General features: G+C 46.4%; 1 protein-coding gene across 6 annotated transcripts in view; it reads right to left on the bottom strand.

Moving 5' to 3' along the window:
* The window catches only part of ATP9B (ATPase phospholipid transporting 9B (putative)), a 193,618-nt gene that overhangs the window by 1,415 nt on the left and 164,940 nt on the right, over nt 1–27,263 (bottom strand). For 3 of the 6 annotated variants that reach the window (XM_084780966.1, XM_084780971.1, XM_084780970.1), the window contains 14 exons: nt 25,781–25,942; nt 24,894–24,986; nt 22,820–22,903; nt 22,025–22,195; nt 18,784–18,882; nt 17,174–17,263; nt 14,999–15,143; nt 14,687–14,751; nt 13,697–13,852; nt 13,449–13,513; nt 10,502–10,610; nt 3,618–3,675; nt 2,520–2,723; nt 554–586 (listed from right to left, as the gene is read on the bottom strand). In XM_084780966.1, coding sequence (XP_084637092.1) covers nt 554–586; nt 2,520–2,723; nt 3,618–3,675; nt 10,502–10,610; nt 13,449–13,513; nt 13,697–13,852; nt 14,687–14,751; nt 14,999–15,143; nt 17,174–17,263; nt 18,784–18,882; nt 22,025–22,195; nt 22,820–22,903; nt 24,894–24,986; nt 25,781–25,942 — 1,534 coding nt within the window. The remainder of the gene's footprint in view (nt 1–553; nt 587–2,519; nt 2,724–3,617; nt 3,676–10,501; nt 10,611–13,448; nt 13,514–13,696; nt 13,853–14,686; nt 14,752–14,998; nt 15,144–17,173; nt 17,264–18,783; nt 18,883–22,024; nt 22,196–22,819; nt 22,904–24,893; nt 24,987–25,780; nt 25,943–27,263) is intronic. The other 3 variants (XM_084780967.1, XM_084780969.1, XM_084780968.1) reach the window with 3 other exon arrangements.

Genomic DNA, 27,263 nt, shown 5'->3' with positions numbered 1-27,263 from the left:
TCTCTCAACACAGTGAGCACAGCTGGCCTGGGGAGGGCTTACGCATGGCTAACAGGTAGATAGGACTTTCACATGATTGACAGGACATGTGCCTTGCTGCTCAGAGGACCCAGGCTCACTCTGTTGTTAACTAGGCCATCAAAGTCCTCGTGTGAAAAGCCTAATATGGGCCCTAGAGGCTACAGGCTGCAGAACCCCCAGACTGTTGTGAGCAGCTGGGCTGAGAGGATTGGCTTCCCAGTCACAGACTCTCACCCTGGGGACTGGAGCCCAGGCCATGCACACGCACAGCTGAGAGAGCCTCCAGCTGGAACTTACAGGGAAAGATAGCAGGCTAGACCCCCAACCTCCCTCACCTAGCCAAATAGCACCTAGGCACACATTATATAGGTGGGTAGATCAGGTGGCTTCATGAGGTTTTGGTGAGGTGACAAGTGCCGAGTTAGAGGAAGACTGGTTTTTATTTGAAATTTTAAAGAATTAGTTAAGCATGCTTACCAATTCTATTTTGCTAAATTTCTATACTCTGGAAGGGAATAATAACTTTACCTACCTAAGAAAGCGCCAAAAGATACTCTGCCTATACCTGTGCCAAGAGAAAACATGAACAAAGCAGATGAAGGATAGATTAAAAGAGGCTCAGACATCTTCAGTGGTGAGTTAGCTACTGATTAGAGAAATGCATTAAAAAGCCGTAGAATGCTAGCATGAAATGCACTTGTGGTTAGGGGCTAAGCCTTCATGCCCTGCCTACCGCCACAGAGTCTCTTACTGAATGGCAATGTAACAATCAGGTCACTGTAACTTGGAAGCAAACACCCAGATACGCTCTCTGAGTCTGCGCTAGTGTCTAAGAATGCCCACTTCAGGACTCCGCTCCACCTGAGTGGCCTTGGGGCTTCTCATGCCTGCTCACACGCATGGCACCTGTTCTGTGTAGTCTGGCCTGGCAGAGAGACGACACCATCAACTGCAATCGGCAGAGGAGAGCATGGGTCCCAGAGGCAACATGGCCCTGTGACCGGCTCTTCTGTGTCACCTGTGTAAGTCCTATTTACAGTATGTATGTTTGCCTTCACAGAGGTGAGCTAGAGGATGATCACTGGTTTCCAGCCCTAGTATTTGACTTCCTGTCTGTGTACAATGAGAGATGCATTCTGAAATGAATGCTATAAAGGTAAAACCTTGCTCTGTAATGTGGCTCATACCACACGCCAGGGGAAAATAATGGTGACAATTCTCATTTGAAAGTCCTTTCTTATGTGGCCCAGGCATTTTACATGTACATATCCATATGTCTATAGATTTAATGTGCAGCTAACTCTTTGCATTCCCCCTCTGCCTCATCCCCTGCCTGGCCTGAACAGTGACGGCCTGTGGCAAGCGAACTCACTCACTGAGGCTTTAATCCAGAATCCGGTTCAAATTCATCAATGCACAAACTTCACATTCATCACCCCGAAGTCAGTGTCTGTGTGAGGTGTGGGGACCTGAGGTCTGTGACTAACTTGGGTGGATGGAGACTGTTGCTGCCGCTGTGGGTACGAAGGACACAATGTAAAGGTTTCTCACTTCCTGAAGGCTGGAGCTTATCTTTTGGATCAGGAAGGAACTGCTTGGCTTCCAGGCAGCTGTAAGAATGCACACCATGTGTGCACTGACCATGCGCACACTCTCTGCTTTCAAGTCTAGGAAACTGGGACTTTCCACACTCCAGGAGCCCAGCGAGGCGCCGAACTCATCGATGCTCAAGTGAGCACAGCATCCTCTCTTCTCTTTCTGCCTTGGCTTTTCAGACCTTAGGAAGAGGTCTAAAAGGACACGGTACTGTATTATCAGCCACACTGACCTAGTTGTGATGACCTGGCTTCTGTCACTCCTAGACTCTGGCTGGGGAAGATGACTGATGAAACCTAGCGGCGTATAGCGGAGTGGGCCAGGCGAGAGTGGACCAGCTGAGGGGCATGGGAGGCACTGGGAGTGTTGAGGACAGAGGTGTGTAGGCTTACAGATGAGCTCCTGCGGAAACCCAGCGCACTTCACTTGGGACCTTTTCCTTAGGAAAAGCAGCTCAGGAGAGCCCATAGTCCCAAGGCCACCTGGCAAGTCACTGTAAGCTGGGCTTGAGCTAGCATAAGGAACGCACTGGAAGCAACAGGCACTGATCCACTGCAGGGAAGTGCTTGTAAAGACACCCTCTTCACAGAGTGAGGAGCCTAAGGCTAATCAGGAGCCTGGCTTGGCTGCTGTAACTTCTGCAGACATGGCTACCCAGACCCTCTCCAAAGGAGTCCGTGGCTTTTGCCAAGGAAACATAATAGCTCACCTCTGTAGGGAAAATGATGGAAACAGGCAGAAGCAGGACGGGGAAGGCCTCAGTTTTATAAACCAGCGCCAGATCCATCTTCCCTTAAAACAAGCTTCCTGCTATGCACTGTCTATAATGTAAGGTGTTGAAGAGATGACAACAAAGGGTGAAGGACCACCTATAGATACTGAATCAAAGCTACAATACTTACCAAAATACTCATTTAGAAAAGCAAGTGAGGCAACGTAGCAGCCCAGACTGAGGAACTCTGCCACAACCATCAGCCAGTGCCATGTCCTGATAGTCAGGGCCACCATGAGCAGCTCGGTCAGGATCAGCGCTGTGAAGGAGATGGCCACCACATGGACAAACTCTGCCTCGAAGAGCAGCAGCGCCCCGTACATGAGGATGCCGCCTGCAACAAAGTCAGGGGGGCCTTTCAGGGCAGCTCCTCTGCTGGCCTAGGCACCGCCATTACTATGTAAAGTAGCTAGAAAGGGCACACAGGAATGGCTGTTCACACACACTCAACAGGGACCAGGAACACAGACAGTGCATGGGGGTGGACAGTCCAATCAGATGCTGGACTGTGGCATTTGCAGAGACTCACAGACTTTAAAGATACGCAGGAAGCCACCTTCCCCTTTGGTTGCTTCCTGTCTCACTTGAGCGCTCTGCTCTGCCAGCCAGGTGTGCTAAGATAACCCAGCCCTCACTGGAGCCCTAGCAGGGGCCAACAGCTCCCAGTTACACACGGATGTCCAAAACCTTACTATCACCACTCTAGCAAAGTCATGTACAGCGCGATGTGGAAAATGCTTGTTAATGCGCTGATTAGCTGACACACAACAGCTAACCAGTACCAGTCTAAGGCGCGGAGTGCAGCCAAGTAGGGCGATCATCTGCATCAATCAAAATTGGGATGGGGATACTCTCCTGTAATCCCAGCACTTGGAAGGTGGACACAGAAGGATCAGAAGGTCAAGACCAACCTTGGTTACATGAATTTGACTGAACCCACCTTAGGCTACAAGAGATCTTGTATCTAAAATTCAAAACCCCAAAACCAAAGCACAAAGCCCTTCCCAGAATATTAATCCACACATGCACATGCTGGAATGCTAACTACAAGATAAACAGAGGCCAATATTTAACTGTTTAAGAAATTTTAAGCTGTTGAAAATTAATTTGCAGGTGAAAACAGAAAACAGTACTGCTAACACACCCACACAGACAGATACAGACACACTCACACCCACACACCCACACTCACACCCCTTTGGTCTGGTAAAATCAGGGCCAGACTTACCTTGGTAAATACTGATCAACACCCAGATGAGGAAGGTCTTGAAGGAAAGGGATCTCCCCTGGGGTGAACAGTGGAATAGCGCATTAGAAGAGCAGAATGCAGTGCCCAACTATATTCCCAAGGAGCAGAGGATGGGGAGCTCCTTAAACACCCCCACTTCTATGTTGTCCTCACCTAACAAAAGGATACCTCAGGTGATGCTGTCCCCTGCACAGGCTGCCTGGGTGGGCAGTGAGGGTGTACTGATGCCTGTGGTTGCCTAGGTGGGCAGCGTGGGTGTACTGATGCCTGTGGTTGCCTAGGTGGGCAGCGTGGGTGTACTGATGCCTGTGGTTGCCTGGGTGGGCAGCGTGGGTGTACTGATGCCTGTGGTTGCCTGGGTGGGCAGCGTGGGTGTACTGATGCCTGTGGTTGCCTGGGTGGGCAGCATGGGTGTGTGCTGATGCCTGTGGTTGCCTGGGTCTCATGCCTTCTCATCTCATCTGTGGAATCCTTAAGCCACAGCCATGTCCTTGGCTACCTAGTAACCCAGAAATTAGTGTCTACAGACAAATATTTGATTGAAATAGTAGATAAAGACTGTGATAAAAATGTTTTCCTTCTATTTTGTTACTTTTTGGAAATAAATATTTACTTTTCTGTTTCCTCTGGACCTCCTTCCCCCAAATAAAAATAGTGATGGCACTCGAGTTATGTCTTGTTCCAGCTAGAGTAAAAATTTCTGACTTGTTAGTCCTGTCAGGGAACTCCAACACAGATTGGTGGGACGGTTTCTCGTGTACTCTGGCTCCCAGGCTGGGCCAGAGACAAGAGATGCGGCTCATGCTCATCCCACCGAACCTCACAGCTTAAGATATGGCAACACAAGGACACACGGTCAGGGCTCAATGCCCTTACTCTCAGAGCTAGAGATCCACCAGGTGCTAGAAGCCAGAGGAGGATGGGCGTGGGCCTGTCAGGGAGGCACCTGCACGCATAGGCCAACAGTGGGAGAGCCTGGTCCTGTCCTTCAGCTCCCGCTTGCATGTCTGCCTGCATCTTGTGATGTCAGTGAATCAGAGTTCAAAGTCCTACATTTAATGTATCCCTTTCCTCCAGGTTCACTCCCCTGGGAGTGAGTTTTTGTAGCAAATGTGGCTCTATGTGCCCACAAGGAAAGGTGGATTGTTATGGGTACCCAGGAGACACATCAGGATGAGTGACAGTAGTTACACACCAAAGCCTAGACGCCACAGTGAACTGGAGTATGTTGGGGACTTTTAGTGATGAAAGTACATGAATAGGAAGGTGTGCTACATGGCAGTTACAGGAACTTAGTGCCCTTCCACCATAAAGCCATGCATAGCCACCTACAGCTCCAGTCCCAGGCGATGGGAACACACTGTGGCCTCTGTGGGCACCTGCACACATGCGGGGCACATGCACACATGCAGATACATGTGAAAACTAAAATTCAAGTTGTACTTTAACTGTAAACAATAGTTACACTTTTATTTAAGTACAAGTGTCCATCAATGGAGATGCTGACTGAGCCCAAGCCCTTGCTGTCAACGAGCACAAGACTTGAGCTGTATGGTAATTTATTAGTTAACACAGGGTTGAAGAGCAGGAGACTCCAGCAGGCCAAGCACCTATTTCCCAGAGCATCTCTCTAGTTAGACAATAGCGTGTTTGGTCTTTGGTCATAAAATCCATCCATAATTAAGCATGTGCTAATTTTACTTCAGAAAACAACTTTAGTGTTTTAAGTAAAGAGATTTGCTTGATAGACAAATTTTCTGAAATGCAGCAAGACCAGAATGGTCAGTTTAGATGTTGGGAGGTAATACAGGCATATGTGCACTTGTCTTGTTAGGGAGCAAACACACCAGTCTGCTATGGACCAGTGCTTGGTATACTGCAACTCAAGCTGTCCTAAACTCATGGCAGCCCTCCTACCTGCGCCTTAAGTGTTAAGATTACAGGCATCTGACATCATGTCTGGCTCCTGGGGCTGCCTTCTAACAATGAAGTGGTGAGGACACTTCCAGGGGACAACTGTACTCAAAATAGCTGAGGATCAGGAGGCTATGTCTTCTGGTGACTGTCACTGGTCATATGGACTGGATGGGCTTGCTGAGGTGGTATCTACGGGGCTTGTACTGTTAAACTGTTGCTCTCGGTAACCAAGAGAACATCTTGGGACTACACTTTCAGCAGAATAAATACCCAATGGAGTCGTCCTCACTATTCTCCTAGGTGCTCCCGGGGCTACTCACAGTAGTTTCTGGCACTGCGCCCTTTCCTACTAGCGCAGACCTAGTCTGCGCCTCATTTCCACTGGGAGGGAGCTCTTTCTGGTTGAATCACATTCTAGTTCAACACCATCATTACTGACTCTTCAGCAATTATTTATTTTCTGGTGTCCCACGGTGCTTCAGGTTGGCCTCTGTTTTCTGTGCCTGACTTGGAATCTACTCCTCCTCCAGGGCCCAGCTCCATCGGTTGGAGAACACTGGCCCGAGATGTGCTCAGGGTCACTGGTTCCAGGTCATTATCATAAGCTGAGCAGGGATGCATGTTCCTCTTTCTTTTTAAAATTTATTTATTCACTTCACATCTGAGTGTAGTCCTCTTCTTCCTCTCCTCCCAGCCCCTCCCTCCCTCTTCCCCTACACCTCAGAAAAGGAGGGCCCACCTCCCCCAGATCATCAACTCGCATCAGGACTGAGCACGTCCTCCTTCCCTGTGCCCTTGCTAGGTAGCCTCACCAGAGGGGAAGTGATCAAAAGGCAGGCAACAGAGTCCAAGTCAGAGACATGGCCAATTCCCTTACTAGGGTATCGATATGAAGCCTGAGCTGCTCACTGGCTACATCTGTGCAGGAGGCCTAGGTCCAGTGCATGGTCCTTGATTGATGCTTTAATCTCAGCAAGCCCTCTGGGCCCTGGTTAGTTGGCTCTGTTGGTCTTGTGGAGGTGTCACCTCCAGGTCCTTCTATCCATTCCTCACTTTCCCACAAGATTGCCCATGCTTCGCCCAACGTTTGTGAGTCTCTACATCTGTTTGGATCTGCTGCTAGTACAGCCTCTCAGAGGACAGCTATGCTAGGCTCCTGCCTGTGAGCATAGCAGAATATCACCAATAGTGTCAGCGGTTAGGTCTTTCCCATGGGTTGGGTCACAGTTGGGCCAAGCAATGGTTGAATACTCCCTCAATCTCTGCTCTTATAGGCAGGGTAAATTTTTGTGGGTGGGTCAGTGTTCCCTCTCTCCACTAGGAGTTTTGTTCAGTTAAGAGGGTGGCCTCTTCAGTCCCCATGGCCCTTGCTACTAGGAGTCTCAGCTAAAGTCACTCCCATATCCTTCCAGAAGGCTACTGTTCTAGGTCTCCAGCTTGTCAGAGGTGCCTCTGCCCACGGTTCCTCTTCTCTCTGCAGGCCCTCTGTGCTCCTGCCTCTGCTCTCCCCAGGTCTGATCTCTACCCTCATTTCTCTCTGCCTTCCTTTTCCCACCTTGTTCCCTCTCCTCAACCACTTCCACTGTCTATTCTATTTCCCCTTTTAAATGAGATTTCAGCATCCTCCCTTAGGTCCTCCTTGTTACTTAGCTTCTTTGGGTCTGTGCACTGTAGTATGTTTATCCTGTTCTATATGGCTAAGATCCAATTATAACTGAGTACATAGCATGTGCGTCTTCCTGGCTCTGGGTTACTTCCATCAGGATCAGGAAATCATGAAATTTGCAGGCAAATGGTTAGATGCATGTTTCTTTATGAAGTCATGCTCATGGACATCTGCACTCTGTGTCTTCAACAAAACCAGGAGCCCAAACTGACACCCAACTCCAACCCAGCCCTTACCTCCATGCGTCTCATCCATAAGGTGGCTGTTCTCACTAGCTACATGTTTGTACATATTCACTGCACACTAAGGACACAGAAGATTTCCCTACGAGAAATACATTTACAGTCCTTGCAGGCTTTCTGTAAGCCAGAGCGACTCAGGACACTGCCCACGCTCACACATCACTCCTGGTGTGAGTTGATAGAGATTTATCTGCTATAGCCTGGATTCCTTCATTGCAATGTGCATTCTACAGTGCACAGGTCTGCAAGTTGTGACACGCACAGTCAGGTGCACATGTAAGCTCTCAGCTACTGTTCTGGTGCCTCGCTCCCTGGCATGCTGGCTATGGGCCAATGCTCTGAACCAGTGGTTCCTAATGCTGTGATCCTTTAATACAGCTGTCATGTTATGGTGACCCCCACCATAAAAGTATTTCACTGCTGCTTCATAGCTGTACTTGGCTACTGCTATGAATTGTAACGTAAATAGCTGATATACAGGACATCTAATACGCAATCCATCCCCAGAAAGGCCATGACCCATAGGTTGAGAGCCCCTGCTTTGAAATGCTGCCTTGGCCATGGTGTCTCTTCATAGCAACAGAACAGTGACTATTTCACAGCCCCCTCCCCACCTCCCCAAGTTGCTTTGGGTTTGAATGAGCAACTCAGAATATGATGAGTGGGCGACTGTTACAAGCTATGGCTTATTTCATGCTGCTGTGCCATGCTACCACCCTGCATTTGCCAGAAATATGGTTTCTTCTGCTGCTAAAATACAGGCTCATCAGGAGCAGGGAGTGCACCTCATGTCCTTCAGCTCTGGCAGGTGCCTCCAGCATGGGCACATCTCTGATCCATGATTATTAAAGGACACAAAGAGCAGCCATGTGGATGTCTTGTCAAAATGTTCAGAAGAAATGAAAAGCTTCGAAACGTTTCTTCTGATTACGTAAGGCAAGACAGCTCAACTTAATCCACTCGCTGTGACTTAGTTTTTGAAGGATTTGAAACATATCAGATTTGTAACATAATAGATACTACAAAAATAAAAACGACAGATTTCTGGATCATGGAAAAGGAGAACGCAGAGAAAATGGGGACTGAATCTAAAATAATGCAGGGATCATTCTGTGATGTTGAGACATTCTGAATTGTTGACCTTCACAAAACTGCCACTTGACCTGGATGAGAAGCAAAACAGTTCATACTGCACATGAAACTTGTATTTACATGGTGTGAGCTAATAATGAATATACAGCTAGAGATAATGAGCTACCTAGACACTTGTGACCATGTATGTATGTATGTATGTATGTATGTATGTATGTATGTATGTATGTCACTATTGTAGTGTAGATGCCTGTAATTTAGATGCTGGTGGGTCCTTACAAAGCCCTTACGAGTGGTAAACGCTATGCTTCCAATGCCTGGGGAAGACTATGCTTGCCACTACTAGAGTGCTGCTGCTGAGAATCCCTCCTGGACTCTGAGTCGGCGCCATCACTGAGCAACATGATTTGCAGTGTCCTAACTTTAATGGGATGCACTTAAGAAGGGTGGGGGTGTCGTGTCAAAAGTTGGCTTTTTTTTGTATCAAGAGCTGTTTTCCACCTTTTTTTGTTAAGCAAACATGTGCAGAATATCTGTGGATAAGGAAATGTATGAGCTACTAAAGCTCTACTAATTTCCAATACCTTCCTGTAGTTATGTCCCTGCCGTGATCCTATCACAATGGTCTCATTTCAGGATTTTAGACTCAAAGTGTTGCTTCTAGTTGTAATACATATAAATTTGAGATACTCTCTTCTGGTAGCTGTAACTATACTATCATCACGATAATGGCTGACATCTATCCCTTATTTTATGCTATAGTGATGATTTATTTAATCTGAAGATGGAATTACGTGGATACTTTATAGCTCTTTTAAGAGGTTTTATTGTTTTATAAGTTTGGTCCGTTTAATAATAATACCATGAAAGCCCCAACATAGTATGACTTCCCATCACCTACCTGGTGAGTGGATGGTCAGCCGACTAGTCTGGTCTGTTGGTTAGCAGTAAGCTGAGCTACATACAGTCTAGTCAGTCAGTTGGTGGTCAGCTGGATCACAAACTAGTCTGTTAGCAGTCAGCGAGGCTACATCCTAATCTGCTAATGGTCAGCTATGCTGACAAATAATTCCTTGCACACCCAATCTAATTATTTCTTCACTATACCATATCCAATGCTATAAAATTGGAGTTGATACTTTCAGGTTATCAATTGAAAATCTAAATTTAATTGGAGGTTAGTGGGTTGTCCCCCCTGTGCCCCCCCCCCCCACTGTGCCAGTATAAGAAAAGCTAGCCATGTAGAAAATTCTGAAGTTAGAGCAGGACTCAGCTATTCCTCTACCCTCACCCTCACGGTTTCTAGCTTTAAAAATACGCTTGGGTGTAACAGGCGGCTGGCTTCAAACACCCTTGGGAACAGCTTATTCTTAAGAGCATAGCAGCAAGCTGAAAGGGCCCTCTTCACGTGGCAGTGTCAATCTTTGCTGGGCAGACCATGCTCTGCACAATCCCCGCAGAACAGAACATGTCTCTGGGTCAGAGACACTGAGAACCACTTTCCAAGTGTAATTCTGAACCCCACAGCTAGAGACCTAGGAGTGCCCAGGACCCCTCTGGTCAGGAGCTTTAGGGATCTGAAGCTGGAGAGTGCAGAACGGCACACTGAGTAAGAGGAGGCTGCTCTTCTCACATGGTGACGGAGCTAGGCAGGCAGAACGGAAGATGGAGAGGGTCCTTTACAGCAACCAGGACATGGGCCTGGATGTTTTCGCTAAATCCATGCAACTTTCACAAATGTGTCAAACACCTGTTAAATCCTTATGTGTAACATCACATGCCTATTACAGAATTGAGGTTTTGTTTTAGTTTTTTTTTTTTAAACCATACTTCAAATCTGTTTTCTTATGCTTGCCACATGCCAGACTGTATGTTACCCCAGAACAGAGGCTGTTCCTCCCTTGTTCTGGTGTGCTTTCAATGGAGGAGGCTGGCACTGGGCCTACCTTGGTGAGGTCCTTGTACAGCTCCGGGTAGAGAATCGCCATTTCTGGCTTCACATCTTGGTCCAGCACTAAGGAGAACACTGGGAACATGGTGTAGATGGTCGCATACCTAGAAAAGCAAGGCGGAGTCAGGACGATGGACATGTGTGACCCAACTGTGACCATGCTTCTAGGATCACAGGTAAGTCAAAGCCTCAAAAATCAGAAAACAAAAATTTATAAAAACAAACCAAACCCCCAAGGTAGCAAGCAATTTAGATTACTCTGGAGCCTGAGTACTGTTAGGGTAACAGAGACTGTTGTATAAACCACAAACACAGAGAGAATCCTCCATTTAAAATGAGAGTTTTCTTATTAACTTTTTATTTTTGAGGAAAGACGGAGACTTCCTAGGGAGCCCAGGCAGGTCTTGAACTCGTGGCGCTCTTGCCTCAGCTTCCTGAGTGCTGGGATTACACGAGGTTGTACTACCATGTCCAGTTTCTTATTGAACTTTGAATGATCCCTGCAGAGACACCTTAACTTTCTTACACTTACTACTCAAATGCAGTCCTGATCGACACTGAACACACAGCCTGCTGGCACACCCATCTCACCAACTACACTCACCCTTTTAAGCTTGGTATCTTATTCTCTCTCTCTGTCATTTTAGGGCTACTGTGAAGACTCAGGTAGAAGGTAAGTCTTGTGGATGGCTTACTGCACTCTGTGCCATGCCCTGGAGATACAGGCTGTGGCTTTGGCTGTGCACTGTACATTCCTTTCAACTAAATGCTGTCCCATGGTGGATAAGCCACACTTGTTGAACCACTTGTTCTTTTGCATAAATACATCCTGCTTATTCCCAATTTGGGGATACTGTAAATAAAACTGGCATAAACATCCACTGTCCCTTCCTTCTTGACATATGGTCTTACTCTGTAGCCAGGGCTGGATTAAGACTCACTTGTTTTGCCTCAGCCTCCTAAGTGCTGGGATTATTTAGATAAACACCGCTATGCTCAGCTTGTCCCAGCTTATGTGCAGATAATGTGTTACTTCTTTAGGATGGAATGTCACCACGATGGGTTCTAGTCACACAGCAGACAGAGGCATATTTAGTTTGGCCTCTTTTGCATGCCTAAGATCTGTTGCACTCTGTGCCAAACACTTGCAAGAAGCCCATCTGCACAATAATACCAAAAGCTCCTCATCATAACTTCCTGTTGGATCAAGCAGGCTCAGGAGACCGTGTGCACTTCACAAGGCCATAGCTAGCAATGGTGGGAGGCAGCAAACACACCTGGGGCTGAGATATAGGCTTCCTTTTCTGGGTTATACCACTTAATGCTGTCAGAAACACACTGGTTTCCCAGAGGCCCACAGTCTCCTTGTCAGCACTTCACACAATTAAGCTATGCACTGAGACATGATCATGGGTTCCCTGGGTGACCCCGACAGGATACACAGATCTTTGAGAGAGGGCAGCTCTGCTGTGGGAAGAGACATGGCTGCTGTGGAGGCAAAGCCATAGGTGTAGTGCCTGCATTGATGATGTGGTGAGGTGGAAGAAGGCAGCAAGTCCAGAGACACAGCACTCACAGCGGATAGCAGGTCTGAGGGAGAACACGTGATTCACAGGACCTCACAGTTAAGAGACATAACTCCCCTGTTGTCAGCTAAAGCTATTAGGAATTGTGGGAAGGGTCACATGCACTTAGGATGTACTCCCCCCCCCCCCCCGCCACCCCCCAGACAGGGTTTCTCTGTGTAACAGCCCTGGCTGTCCTGGACTCGCTTTGTAGCTGGCCTCGACTCAGGAGATCCGCCTGCCTCTACCTCCTGAGTGCTGGGGTTAAAGGCGTGTGCCACCATGCCCGGCTTAGAATGTACTTATATCAGCTTGCAGGTGAAAGAGCTTGCTTTGTCTGTCCTTGACTGGCCAGGAGGTTAGTTGAATACCACAGAGAAAGGTGCTGGTACAAGCACAGAGGAGGGCGGCACCCAAGCCAGTCCCTTCCAGTCTGCCCCAGCATGGTCCTGAGTCTCCCAGATGCCTCTCACTGTTCTCACATGCTGAGCAGGGAGGGCAGGACAGCCCCAAGTGAGGGAAACAGTGAGGGCTACACCAGGGTCAGCACTATGACTGTCACTTTCCAGCTTCTTTCTGCTTACAAGACAGAGCCCTGGCTTGAGGTGTATGACGAGCCTTGATGGACTCAGATAGTCGCAGGGGACAGCTTTTATTCTGTGGTCACACACTGACTGTCATACTTAATATGATCTCTAGGTCTAACAACCGAGGAGGAGGATGGGAGAAATTACCAGTATTTACTTAGAGGGAGTCTTACTTTTCAGACTTGGTGGGCAATTTAATCTCAGCATGTGTACAGTATGCTTTTGAAGCACTTGTCCAAGACTTCTCAGTGGCTGTCTTGGAATGCAGGGTTTAGTTGTTGCTAGGGATGGACTAGTCATGGCTCTCCCAGAGTTAAGAAGACATCCCAGGGCTTTCTATCCCTTGTTTCCTGGTTGGTGGCTGGTCCCGTTCTCTTCATGATACAGTCATATCCCCACTGGGACAGGGGCAGGCTCAGGAGGCCTGCAGCTGTGGCCTGCCTGCTTCAACCCCTGCGGATGGCAGTGCTGGCATGTGCCCGCCCCTTGGCTCTGCCCCTCTCATTATGCCACAGTGCCCTTTTATAAAGCCTCAGATCTGCCATGGTTCCTGACACAAATTATGGCTTCCCCAAGAAGACAAAATCTAACGAGAAACTTAGCCCAGACTCACAGGCCTATGTGTGTGGTGTTTTCAAATTCCTTCAACGTCAGCCTAAGGTTCCATAGCAGCTAGTGATTCAAATGCCCATGTGCACAGGGTCACTCAGAGCATCCTCCATGTCTTGTTCTGGATAGAGTCCTCACATACATGAGGCTGAGAGGCACTGAGAACATTCGTTTCACTTACCCTACCATAAGGAATCCCTGGTACAGCGGGACAGATGCAAAGTAGAAGACTGAAGAAAACACAGCCTTAAAACACAGAATACCATAGGTTAGACACAACTGCTACTGGTCACAGTCACCCACCTCCATGCAGGGATCTCATTAGAATGCAAAGACAGCCACTGAACCCAGGGGGTCACCTCTCATGACAATGGCACAGCCCTCAGAGAAGTCACTGCTTGCTGTGCGTGCCAGGCGTAGGCCTGATACCTGCATGGTGGAGATGATGAGGCCCCTGTGCATGACGAACTGGCCGAGTGCTGCAGAGCGCTTGTAGCTGTTCCGGCCGTGCACCATGAGCAGCCTGCCGATGTGTCTGAACTGTGTGATGGAGAAGTCCGCTGCCAGTGAGGCCTGTTTCCCCTCCTGAGAAACAGCACATACTGAGAACCACACAAAGCTGAGGTGTAGAGTACATGTGAGTTAAAGAGCACGAGGGGCAGTGCCTGCTTGACCCCCAAAGGTTTTCCCAGCATGCCATGCATCCATCTGCAGCAGACAGAGTGGCTGAGAACCAGGAGCCTGGGAACATGACAGACGTCAGCTGCTTCTCACAAGAAGGAAGAGGCTCTGATGTATTAGTAGCACAGAAAACAAGAAGTGGGTGGTACTGGCTATGGACACGCTACCTCAACATTGGTCCCAGACTTCTCCAAGGCAATTTTCCAAACCTTTGCTACCTTACATTTGCAAAAGCAATCTGCCTCTAATTTTTCAAAGCTATTCTGAAGGAGAACAGAACAGAGCAGCCAAAGGAAAAGCCAAATTTAAGCTGTGCAAATTTTCTAGGTCTTGTTGTATATATTTAGTCTGGGTGACTACACAGGGAGCAATCAAGGTTGAGACAAACACAAAGCTCAACCATGGCTTACCTGGCAGGAGAAAGGGACACCTACACAGAGAACAAGGCAGGTGAAGGGCAGAGGAGGAGCTGAGGAGTTAGGGCAGGCCCAAGTAAGGTATACAGGGCATTAGTGACACCTGACCTGGGTCATAAGCACAGAGGACCCGAGAAAGTTCCTAAAGACACTCCCAGCTACGAAGGATGCTGAAGGAGGCTTGTTTCCTGCTGTTTACCTCATGCCATGGCAAAGCCCGAGGAACAGAATGGCAGACAGGCTGCTGACCTCTTTCCCAGGATGGGGCTTGACATTAACAATCAAATGAGGAGGTATGCGTGTGACAAAAGCGCAAACCTACCTTCCCTTCAATCCCAATCCCACAGTCAGCTGCCTGGATCATGCTCACATCATTTCCTCCATCACCTGAGAGACACCAAGAGTTGGAGATTAAATAAAATATCTTTCTGTTACACGCTTGTGTTTTAGACCACTGCTAGGGACTATTAAGGATTTCCTGTAAGGTAGATGAAGTCAATTTTAGAGACATAACACAATTTGTCTGTAAATGTCAAAAAGTTGGCTGTCTGTCACATTTCACTGCTGACAGGAAGGTGGCATACTCTCCCACCACCCGCCCACCCATGGCATGGCTGAAGCTGGGCGGGCTCACCGATGGCACACGTGCGCTTTCTGGTGTGCTGACGTAACAGGGTGACGATGTGGGCCTTCTGGGTAGGTGAACAGCGGCAGCAGACCACAGCAGGGCACTGGCAGGCCAGCTCCACAAGTTCATGTTCATAGTACCTCAGGCAGACCTGGGAGACAGTGCTGTGACTCTACTGTTAACACACAACCCTGGGCTCAAGTGGAGGTAAGGGGAATTGTGGGAAAGCCTCAGTCTAAAAGTAAGCATACTTGCATTTTGGGGGTCTCATCTGGGACTATGCTCCCATACCCCCCAAACTTTACATGTTTATAACCTGCCTTGGGGCAGACAGCTCAGTTGTACAGGAGGGGGCGATGAGCAGGGATGGCCAGGCTCTTAGTAGGGTCTAGCCTCTGACCAGGCTGATATGACCAAAAGATGTGTGTCTGCCCCTGGAGCCAGGATATAAACATCTTTTGCCTATATTCCTATTTTGGTTTCAGTGCTTCTCAGGCATGTGGCTGGTGGAGGTCTCGGTTTGATCCACGATATCAGATACTACAGGCCCTTTCAAAGTGACAGCTCCAGTTCTCAGTTCCCTGCCTTGCCTGAGAAACTCCAAATCTTACAGACCTGTCTAAAGGGCACAGAGTCTCATTCACTCTCCATGAACTCTAGGCTTTTCCCAGCATGAAGGTCAGGCACTGGTAGAGCAGGTCCTCAGGTCATGTGGCCAAAAAGGCTACCAACAGAAGAAAAATGCTTATCTCTGAGAGACCACAGCCCTAGCTGCAAGCTTCATGGGGTGGTGGTGGTGGTGGAGGGTGTACCCTCTGCCAGGAGCTGTGGAAAAGTTCCTTCTATAATTATAGCCAGGATTTGTGCAACCTGCTTCTACCTGTGTGCCTGAGCAGGGCCCGTGGCCATTTGTGCTCTCCTGTTTTCACTCTGTTCAGGGGGATGAGGGTACCTAAAGTCATGTTTAAGGATTGCCTTGGCAGCCTCCCAGCATTCAGTTTGACACACTACAACTATCTTAAGTTCTGTTTCTTTGGTTTGGATTTCTCATTTATATAACATTTAATCTCATGTAAGAGGTCTACTTTTTGTTAGCTATTTACAAGATGTTTCAGAACATATTAGGATATAAGAAAATTTTATAAAAAAATTTTTATGAAAAAGTATTTGGAACATATTAATATTAATATGTATACACATATATATGTATGTACATACACACATACATATACATATTACCATCTCCTGATCACTAGGCCCTGATGCAACCAAAGTCATAATTTAGCTATGCTGGGATTCGTCAGAATGATAAATGAATGAAGCTGTTAGTGCAGAAAAGATCAAACTGACCTTAGCAACCCTTAACAGAACTGCAGTGTGGCTCTGAAGATACCAGTATTTAAAAACCACCCATGGTATGTGAGGCTACACTATGAGGCCCACAATCCCAAGTGTGCTAACGCAGGATGACTGGAGTAGGGGACACAGGAGGAGCTGGTATCTCAACCGAGTGCCCACGAGGCTGTAAACCTCACACTGAGGTAAGTACAGACAGCAACTGGCCCAGTGGGTTCCCCTCAGTCTGCTTTAGGGCTCTACACTCTCCAGTGCTGTGAGAATCTGAATAGTGCCTCAGGCTGACTGGACAGCCCACCACCTCTTCCCAGGCAGCCACATGTCCCACATAGATACACACACACACCTGGAAAAACTGCTTTGAACAAACACAGAATAAAGATGGCGGGCTGAACTGTCATGACCGTTGGAGGCTGATGCCATCCACAGTGAGCAGGGGACCCAGAGCCAGCACAGGGCCTTGAGCTGCTGAACTCCGGCCGAGGACCAGTGAGGCACAGGACTCAATGGTCAGGAGCCCCGTGTACTGCACAGGTGAAACAAACAGAACCTGCACAACTGCCAAGCCAGGCGCAGCTGGCCACTCAGGAGTTCATTCAAGGAACCCCGATCCACTGGCCTGGAAAGGTAGGCAGATACACACTTATCAGAGATCAGTCTTAAGAGGCAGACGGACAAACAGAACATGGAACGTTACTGACCAGTCCTATCTCAGAATTAAGACACACAGTTGTAGAACAGTCTGACCTTTTGAGACAGAGACATATTCAGGCATATACATGGCGAGCACAGGAGACAGGCACACACGCGCGCACACAGTAGTACCTCCAGAGAGTCCCCAGATATAACCAGTGCACAGTCATGCTTCCTTCTAAATGCATTCAGCTCCAAATGGGCCTCTCCCCGATTGGTTACCTTCATTGGAGGAGGAAAAAAAGCTTCATAAATTGAAAATGCAGGGAAGAAACAAGGCATTTTCTGGGACACACAGGATCCGCTAGGAACTGTATTTAGAACTTAAAGGTGCTTAAGCTATGAACAGAAGTGCTGTAGCCAGGTCCTTATAGACTCTGCACCTCAGAGACTGCTTTCTGATCTATGGTCATGAAACCACGGGAGAAATGCTCCAATTATAAAAAACCTTCTCAGGCCAGGAGTGGTAGCACACGCCTGTAATCCCAGCACTCAGACTAGGGTGTTATTTAAACATGTTTCTTCATAATAGGTGCAATAATACAATAGTTTGATGGGATTGCTTCTGTCATCTCTGCCAGGAGTTTCAGCTCATCCCATCCACTTCCGCCTAAAAGAGTAAGATCAAGCCGTCCTCTTGAAATACTAATTTTAGAATGAAAACATGCCAGAAATCAATCCACTGGCTTTGCACATGCTTTCTGTGAAGATTTTATGGGGCATAAAAGAAATGATATAGGAGTGAAATAAATTAAGTTTCATATGGTCCAAATCTCCAACTCATCTTTAAGTAGGTAGGTTTTATTGTGAAAATTTTAATTTGTGGTGCTATAACTCCGAAAAGTCAACAAAAATTGATCGGAAGTTTTATCAGAAGCATTAATAATTTAATTGCGGGTAGTAGTCTGCAGGGCATAATTTGTGGTTCTGATGTTTCAGAATAAAATACATTTACATGTAAATGATACTGAAATAACCATTTCTGTAGGCGCAAGCACTTTATTCAGACAGGCACAGCCACATCTGCCTGCTTGCCCACCATCAATCATGACCCAAACACTTATATTTCTTGTTTGAGTTAAACTCATCCTAACTAGTACGTACAGTAAGCACATGGGTTCAGATTCCCTCATCACGCTCTTCGCGTTTGTTACAGAAGAGCTTTTAATCTGAACCGGCAGCAGCTAGCGCTGCTTCTGCTTTGTATCTACACATGTCTCTCACAAGTAACCTTTGCCCCACTGTACAGCTAATAGAGAACATGTGCTTTAAAAGCAACATACATTTTTTATAAGTTGAGAAGGAAATTATTCAGCATGTCTACTTGAAATAGGGAGTAACAACAATATGAACTGTATAGGAGAAAAATGCCTCCCAACTTACAGCTTGTTTATCATCAAAATATATTTCAAAGCCATTCAACATGTGTTTATAGGGTAAGAAAAAAACCTCCAACATTGATTTCTTTTTAAAGATATCTAGCAATTAGTGTATATACAATTTAACTAAGATAAAACATTCAATTTATCTGGGTATGGCGGCATACACCATTATTTAATCTCAGCACTTGGGAGGCAGAGGCAGGTGGATCTCTGTGTTCAAGGCCAGCCTGCTCTACAGAGGGAGTTCCAGGACAGCCAGAGCTACACAGAGAAACCTTGTCTCAGGGGGAAAAAACACAAAACAACCCCCCCTTGAAAAAAGGTACTTAACAATTCAAAGTGAGTTAGAAATCTACTTACTGGTCTGAAGATATGAATATCTTGTGTTCTGGACACCAAGTGTGAGCTTTTGGCAATGCAAGTAGCTGTTTCCAGTTTATCGCCCGTTAGCATCCAAATCTATGAAATAATTTAAGCTTGTGAAATTCAATAATGCAATTCTGAGTCTTTAAAGTACCTCTGTGCACAGATGTTTATACATTACATTCACAACAGGATTTCACAACAGGGATGAGGTAAAGCAAGCCAAGAGCACACTGGGCCCAGTGGAGGAAGGAAGTATGGTCACTTTACTGACCCTTAAAATGGAGAAAGCTTCGGACACAGGGCCCTCAAGGATGGCTGCTGTAAAAAAGCAGCAATGAAAATGTTTCTGAACACGATCAAGTGTGCAAGAGCATGCAGTTCTTCTGGGCTGCAACACAGGACTCTGCTGCAGCCTTGGCTCTCAACATGCAGTACACACACTCTGCTCTGTGTTTGCCCCATGCTACGCAACATCCGTCAACACTGTCTGGAATTTTGTGCCTCAGACTCTCGACTACTGAACGTTATGAGCTGCAGCAGCTTACTGCACAAACTGTTCTTTTGTTCCCCAGACACAATGGTTTACTTGTGAAAGCAGAGACGGTTAATGTTGTGCTGCTGTCACCCTCAGTGTGTGTTTAGTATGTGTTTGGATTGTGTTGTTAAGAGTGCTTTATTCTAAAAATTGTTGAGTTGCTGATTTGAGTTTCATAAAAAGTTGTCCCATCAATTTTGGCTTAGAATTGAGACAGAATTCCCAATTTCTGAAATGGTACTAAATAAACCTCTGCCCCTTCGCTATGTACTTATGCAAGTGGCATTCGCAACTAAAAATAAAATAGTTGTGTTGAAGATGCTCTACACATTGCTGTATCAAATATTCAGCATATTAAGATAAAAGGACATTTACCTCATTAGTATATAAACTTACTTTTGTCTTTAATGAATGGTAAAATCATATGGCTAAAGAATTTTCAAAAATAAAATTCTTTATGATTTATCATCAGTAGATGCTTCTTTTGTAAGTCTATTCTGGATATATTTAGGGCAGTGGTTCTCACCCTTCCTAACCCTGTACCTCTTTATAGTACAGTTCCTCATGTTGTGGTGACCCCCAACCATAAGACTGTTTCACTGCTACTTCATAACTATAATTTTGCAACTGTTATGAATTATAATGTAAATATCCAATATGAGATCCCCAAAGGGCTCACAACCCACAGGCTGAGAATCACAGTCATGTCAAATTAGGGTCATGCAAAAAAGTCTCTTAGGCAAAAAAGGGATCATGAGTAGAAAAAGTTTCCCATGGCTACTAAGGAGTAAAATAATAGGGGACCAGAAAAACTCCTGCATTACTAATTTCATCATTATTAGGAGTCTCTCAGATTCTCTATCATGTAGAAAGCTGTATTTGTGGAAACAGGCATAGTGATTACTCTAGTGGGATAACCAGCTGTAGCTGTTCTGTTTGGTCAGCATACTTTCATTAGCTTTACTGCACCTACAATGACCGAGGATTACTATGACAAGCCTAGTAAGCACAGTGTGCACTGCCACCCTGGGCAACCTGTCACTCAGGGGACATCATTAAGCTATGGCTGATAATGACTACACTCGCTGCTTCAGAGCGAAATCTTAGTCAGGTGGTGCATGGGGATGAGTGAAGAGAACAAGTCCTATAGAGACAGGTCGTATGCGCTGCAGCCCAGAATTACTACAAATACCTGACGTTCTATATGAAGGAATGCTACCACCTTAGTACTGATAATCTAGTACGGACAGTCATAAAACTCAGGTCACCTGCTCCTAACCCACCACTTCTTCATCTGGCATTCTGGCTGCAGGGATAACTGAAGGCAGAAGACTGAGATGCTGAGTGTGAACTGCTGTCCTACTATGAGCTCTGCCTTGGTGATGCTCTGACATGGGTGCAACCTCACTGTATGCCATCTGCTACCACTGGTACTCGTGCCAGGCCCTGCTCACAATGCTCAGAACCAGGTGGGCAATCAAGGTAGAGCCAGATGCTGTGCTTCTGACCTTCCTTCACTTTGTCTCCCTCTCCCGCATCCAGCTGCAGTGTTTTTCTTTCAAAGCCAAGCGGTACTTTCCCCCTACTATCTTCAACATTAGTTTTAAATCCTTGAAGCAGAACCAAAATAAACTTTCTGTAAGTTGCTAAGAAAGCAGCTAACAGAACCTAGCCTTAACCCCAGCCCTAAACTGAAACCCAAGGAAACGGTTTCCTTAAACTAAAACTTACACTGTAAGTGCTAGACCTGGCATAAAGAGGTGAGCGAGGAAGAGGACTGCAGCATAGCAGGCAGGGAAAATGGCTCCAGTGGAAATGCTACCCTAGAAACCAACTCACTGGCAAAGGAATGTTAGCTGGACTCTTGCAAACACTGTGTCTCTACTGCAGATCTGCAGAATGTGTGGGCAAGGGGAGAACCTAGGAGAGAGGGCAGTCCTGGAGAGTTAGGTAGTGGCCACAAGGGACCAGTGGAGAACTCATGTGTGGTGAGCAGCAGTGCGGGAGTGGGGGTGGGGGTGGGAGGTTGGGGGAAAGGGGGACAGGGGCAGGGGGGACCCCTTCTGCACTTTAATCTGCATTCTTGGACACCCCCACAGGAAAGACACAGTGCTGCACTGGTGGCTGGGCAGACGTGCAAGAGTGGCTTCCCTCTAACTTTGTAGTGATGGACATGCTCTGCGTCAGGAGTGGAGCGGAGCGGAGTTGAGCAGAGAGAAACTTCTGAAGGACTCTACCTCACAACTGGTCTCTGTTGATCCCAGCTCTAAAGTGGACGGTTTTTCAGGAGGTGAGGATTCACCAGCAAGAGAAACTCAAAGCCTGCAGGGAGCTGGGATCTCCTGTACTAACCGCCTTCCTCACTAGTGCCACCTAGAGTGCGGTACAGACACTCACATGTACCCAGGACCACAGAAGCTTACTAGGTGATCTGGTTACAGCGAGGACTCAAGATATTTCAGGAAGGTTTATGTTCAGTTCTGATGATGCATGATTTTGATGGTGAAAAGTAAGTGAGGAAACCACAGGCTATTCACACCTGCTAGACACTGACAGGAAAGTACATGTGTCACAGGGAGGCACAGAATCAGAGCCCTGCTTCAAAAGACTAAGAGCCAGAGAGGAGCCTTAAGTAGGAGCATTGTGTTACTTTGACTCAACAAGAAAGCAGTTTAGGCAGCCAGAGGCTACAGCCTGTACCTTGATCCCTGCGTTCCTCAGCATCTCAAGTGTAGGCCTCACATCGGCTTGCAGCTGGTCCTCCACCCCAGTGAGGCACAACAGCTCCATCTCTCTCTCCAGGCTTTCTACAACCGCAGCTACTTTCAGTGTCCGGTCATGGATGCTCAATTTGGCTTGACTGTATCGGTTCTGAGGACAGAGGGAATACGTATACAAAGTGTGGGCATGCTCGATGTTCTGGCTTTCACAGATGCACTCTATCAGCTCTGAGGGCACAGCTCTCTGTGTGTGGAGTGCATCGGCTCTTGGGGTCAGAGGTCATTGTTGTGTCCCTGCTCTGAGTATTTGCAATTATTTACTACATGAAAATTTATTACATCTGGCTTGACTTTCCCTCATATAAACCTGAAGTACTCAGAAATCAGATACATCCTGAGCAGTGACATCATGCTAACAGAGCTTCAGATGCTAGGGCAGCATTTTGGATTTTGGGAGCCTTGTCATCTGTGCAAATATTCCAGAATCCAAACGGCTGCCAGGTGCAAAGCACTTGTGTTCCTGAGGATGATGGCAAGGGTGAGGCACACTCGGCCTCCACTGAGGAGATGTGACCGGTGGCCTCTGTGGACACTGCCTTCTCCCAGCCTAAGAGGAAGAAGGGTCCCAGGGCCCCCAGTCACTAAGGCAGCCCTGTGCCACACAAACTTCAGGAACATTGGCCTTGGAACTGTGCAGGAAGCCTGCATTTCAATGAGAAAACAAAGTGGTCATAAGGAAGAAGAGGCTTGAGTGGGAAGGATTGAGGCAACGTACCTCAAAATCCTGGTACTGCTCTTCTGTCAAAGTCCTCTTTGCCACCACAAGAGTCCGCAGGCCCTCTCGTGCCATGTTTCCACACTGTAAGGGAAGGGGCTTTTATTTGTTGCTCCTGGAGTACCTGATTCGACAGCAACAGGGCCTCAGGGAGCCCTCAAACCCGCTCTGTGGCAGTGGTGCAGCCCTGTCCTCACTTCCTTGCAGGCTCACTACAGGAAGCATGGGAACTTCAAGGGACACACACTAGAGCACAGCCTAGGGAAGCTAGAGGAGACGGCACACTGTGTCTTCAAGGTGTCCCAAGCCACAGGAGTCTCCACTGAGGAAGAGACTGGACAGGGATCTCAGATGGGCGGGACTGAAAAGCACAGCGGCTGGGCTGTCTGCTTCAGTTTTGTCACTGAAATTGCTTCAACAGGGCTCTTCTGGGATGACGTTAGTCCACTGGTGTAAAGTCACATGCCAGTGTCCGGCAGAGATACATGCCATTCTGGGCACCAGGCCTGTGGCTCAGGTCTCAACTGGACAAGGAAGGAGGAGGACTTGGATGAGTCATCATCCTATTAATATAAACACATTCAATAGGTGTGTGAAAATATGCTAACTCCATTCACAGTGTCATAATAATTATGATAAAATACTGGTTTTCCTTACTAAAAGTAGAAACGTTTTAGCTGGGGCTAAGGTAGATGATTTGGGGTACAATGCTGGTTGTGTTCTAGGCACATCGGTTTGAACATAGCTGGTGTCTCACTTCAAAATCTGATTTGCTCCGGTGGCAACAATCCCATAGCTAGACACGGTACCTATATCTGTAAACAAACACTGTGACTTCCAGACAAAAGCCTGCCACCCCACAGGCAGGAGTCAGGCTTTAAGGAACCAGAATCAACATGCATATCAATAAACATCGCCAGGAACCTTGCTAAGCCAAGGTTTTGCTTTGCTCTTGATAAAGTGAAAGAATTCGAGGCTACAGCAGAATTACAACAAACATACTGCTGGGGAAGAGGCAAAAGATTTATCTTTGGAAAGAAAATACAATGTTAGGACATAAATGTGCATAGGGTTTTAATGAAGTTATCTTTTTGAACAGTTATCTGACATTGTCTATGGCAAGGCATTTATTGATTTGACCTCATAAAGCTAAATAAATTAAACAAGTATTTTACAATTAATTGCATGTCATTATGACCAAAAGTAATTTTTATGGCATTTTACTAGGTCTTCAGGGAGTTTAATTTATTCATGTCTCTGATTAAATCAAAGTGCCCTGAAGGAGATATTGATTCATATTGCCAAGACCACCGTGAACATCGGGTGTGGCTGTTGTGCTGACAGACCATCCCTGCAGTCTGACAGTGAAACAAGAGACGAAGGCACCGGCAGTAATGTGCACACTAGAAGGAGAGAGCTGGTTACAATCCTAGCAGCCTTAGTTTTACTTTGAAACCCAATTACTAATCTATATACAACTTTAACAATAAATATTATAACCTCACGAGGTTACGTACAAATATATTTGTTTAGCAATAATAACATAGAACAGCTTAGGTCTGTACCTTATTTTGTTTTTTGTTTTTTTTTTAAAGAAGAACAAATTAGCATTAGATTAAAATAAAAAAAAAAAGACTTCTTGCAAAACTGTTATACTACACTGCGCACGCGCGCACACACACACACACACACACACACACACACACACACACACACACACGCGCGTCTACTTGGTTATGTATCCAATGCTACTCTGACCTTCTTTTACATATCTGCACACCATGCATTAAACAGAAATGGCAATTATTACCATAAGAAGCAGAAACTTCATAACAAGCCAGGGTTCTTAGCATTTATTTAAATGACCCTGGAAGAAACTCTAAGTTTTTAGAGTAATTTAGTGGAGAAGTAATATCACCCCTGGTCACCGATCTTTGGTTGAAATGGTGACAACAGGACTCATTCCAACTGTAATAGTGTTACAAAGGTGGAAAAGGCACTACTTTTCGGTCGCTGGGTTTAACTAAAGTTCACGAGGACATTTTTGGTACAATGCTGAGACTAACTTGCTTACCTCCTCTTCTAGCCAATCATTGTACTGGACAATGGTGGACATAGCGATGTCAGCACCTTTCATATAGAATGTGATTTCTGCTGTGGATTCATCCTGTAGTAAGGTAAACATAGAGACGGCTGGGCTCAAACGCTTCTTGTACAAAGGCACTGGCCTAAAGGGGATGCTCTGGAGGAAGCAGGTCTTAGAGATTGTGCCCTGGGCTTTCTTTGTAGACTTGGCCCTTAAACGCCAGTGCAGGGAGAGCCAAAGTTAGCCAACACCCAAGATGCTGCACTTTAATCCTTCAAACTGATAATGGTCTGAAGTCTAAGTACTAATTCTCTCCTGTTTCCCAAGTGTGACAGAATTTCACAATTTTCAAATGGAATTCCAAAATACAATTTGGTACTGGGAGAGGTAACTTTAATAAAGGTATGTATTAGTAATAAATGATGCTATGCAATTTCTGTTGACAAAACAAAACAATTTAATTAAAAATTATTAATGCCTTTTATTTGTTTTGCTTCAGTGACCAAAGGAGAGCGACTTTATCTACTGGAGTCACGCCGGCTTCTCAGCTCATACATTATCAGCTGTGTTTTGTTGCCACTGTGTTTTAAGAAACAATAATAAAGCACAAAGTACTGAAATTTTCTGGGGGAATTTTTTTTTCCTTTTCCTTGAGACAGGTTTTCTCTGTGTCACCTGGGCTGTCCTGGACTTGCTTTATAGACCAGGCTGGCCTCAAACTCACAGGGATCTCTTTGCTTCTGCCTCCCTGAGCATTGGGATTATAGGAGTGTACCACCTCGCCCAGCTTGTGGGACATTTCTGTATCTGCTTAGAACCTCTGAGAAGGACTGGAACCCTTGGTGTGTGGGTGCAGCGGTTAAGCCGTGACGTACCCTGACAATGATACCCATCCGCTTGCCCTCGGAGGTGAAAGGGAACATCTGCAGGATGCAGTAGGTCAACACCTGGCCACTGGGGGTCTTGAGCTGCATGGAAGCAAGGTCCCTGCTGATGAGAGTGAGCCCGACACTCTCTGTCCATCGCACCAGCGCCACCTGAGGAGACCAATCAGAGTGTATGAGCAGCAACCGCCTACAGACAATTATATGAAGAGCCAAACGGCACACTGGTGTGCAAGAGCCCACTGTGACACAACTGAGGCAGAGGAACAATGTATGATAACTGTCATTTCTCCCCCACACACTTTAACAAGTGAACAATAACTTTCGGTTTAAAGCAGACCCACATGCACCATCAAGACTGTTCTGCAATGTGTACTGAGTCTTTAGATCGTGCGAGAGAACCCCTAGCTACCCTGGAGCGGGGTGCCATGGTTTGTCCCATTCACCATGTGTGGTTGTATTGGCTTCTAAGGAGACAACAGTTTTGCATTCTTTTTCCTCTTTTTCTCAGTAGAAAAGATTAGCTGACACCTTGTTAATGAACCCAGGTTAATAAACATCAGGTTGCCTACATAACAGATACAAATGTAAACAAGACTGCCCTAGTCTCATTCTGCTGCAGCGATTCAACACTTTGGCTCAGAGTCACCTGAGGAGAGCGTTTACTTGGCTTATACCTCCAGGTCTCAAACCATCACCGAGAAAGAACATGGAGGCACACTGCTTGCTGGCTCACTCTTGTGCCATGGGTGTCACAGGCTCATGTGTGACAGCATTGTAAGACACATGAGAGACACCTATCTCACAGCACCAGCTAACAATCAACACAACTCCTTATAGATGTGTCTGCAGACCAATATAGTAATAATAAAAAATTACTCACTTCCAGGTGACTTTAGCTGTGTCAAGCTGACAGCTAAGCTAACAGCAGCTAGGGCAGAGACAATAGCAATGTAGATGGCCAGCCTGGACTCTGAGCCCTGAGTATGGCTGTGACACCCAGCAGCTCTATGACCAATTCTTTATCAAGGTCGGCTCTCCACTGTAGTGTAAAAAGAATACTTGCCAAGTGTCCTAAGGATGAAAGGATATAAGCAATTTCCTGGCACATATGGGCGCTCAAACTTAGGAGCTATTCTTGCTTATAGTTATTTATTATAGAATTAAAAAATAACTAGTGGTAAAATTAATTTTAAGTTAATATATTCATAGTCTTTTATAGCTGCTTTTTTTTTGAAAAGGGTTATCTTTAAAAGCAATTTCATTATAGGGCAGTTAAAATGGTACACAACTCTATCAGCAACTGAAGAAATAGCAGCAGCGCAGCATTGAGGCCAGACCTTCCTTCTGTCCTGCAGAGGGGCTGGATGCTCCCCTTGCTTCTGTCCTGCAGATGTAGTTTCACCACACAGTTCTCACAGAGTGTGATCCTCTCTCTGGCTGACTCTCCCTGCTTCAGTTTTACCACCCTTGT

Source organism: Acomys minous, assembly GCF_964271855.1.
Source record: "Acomys minous genome assembly, chromosome: 4".
NCBI lineage: Eukaryota > Metazoa > Chordata > Mammalia > Rodentia > Muridae > Acomys > Acomys minous.
This window is presented reverse-complemented; position numbering and strand designations above follow the sequence as displayed.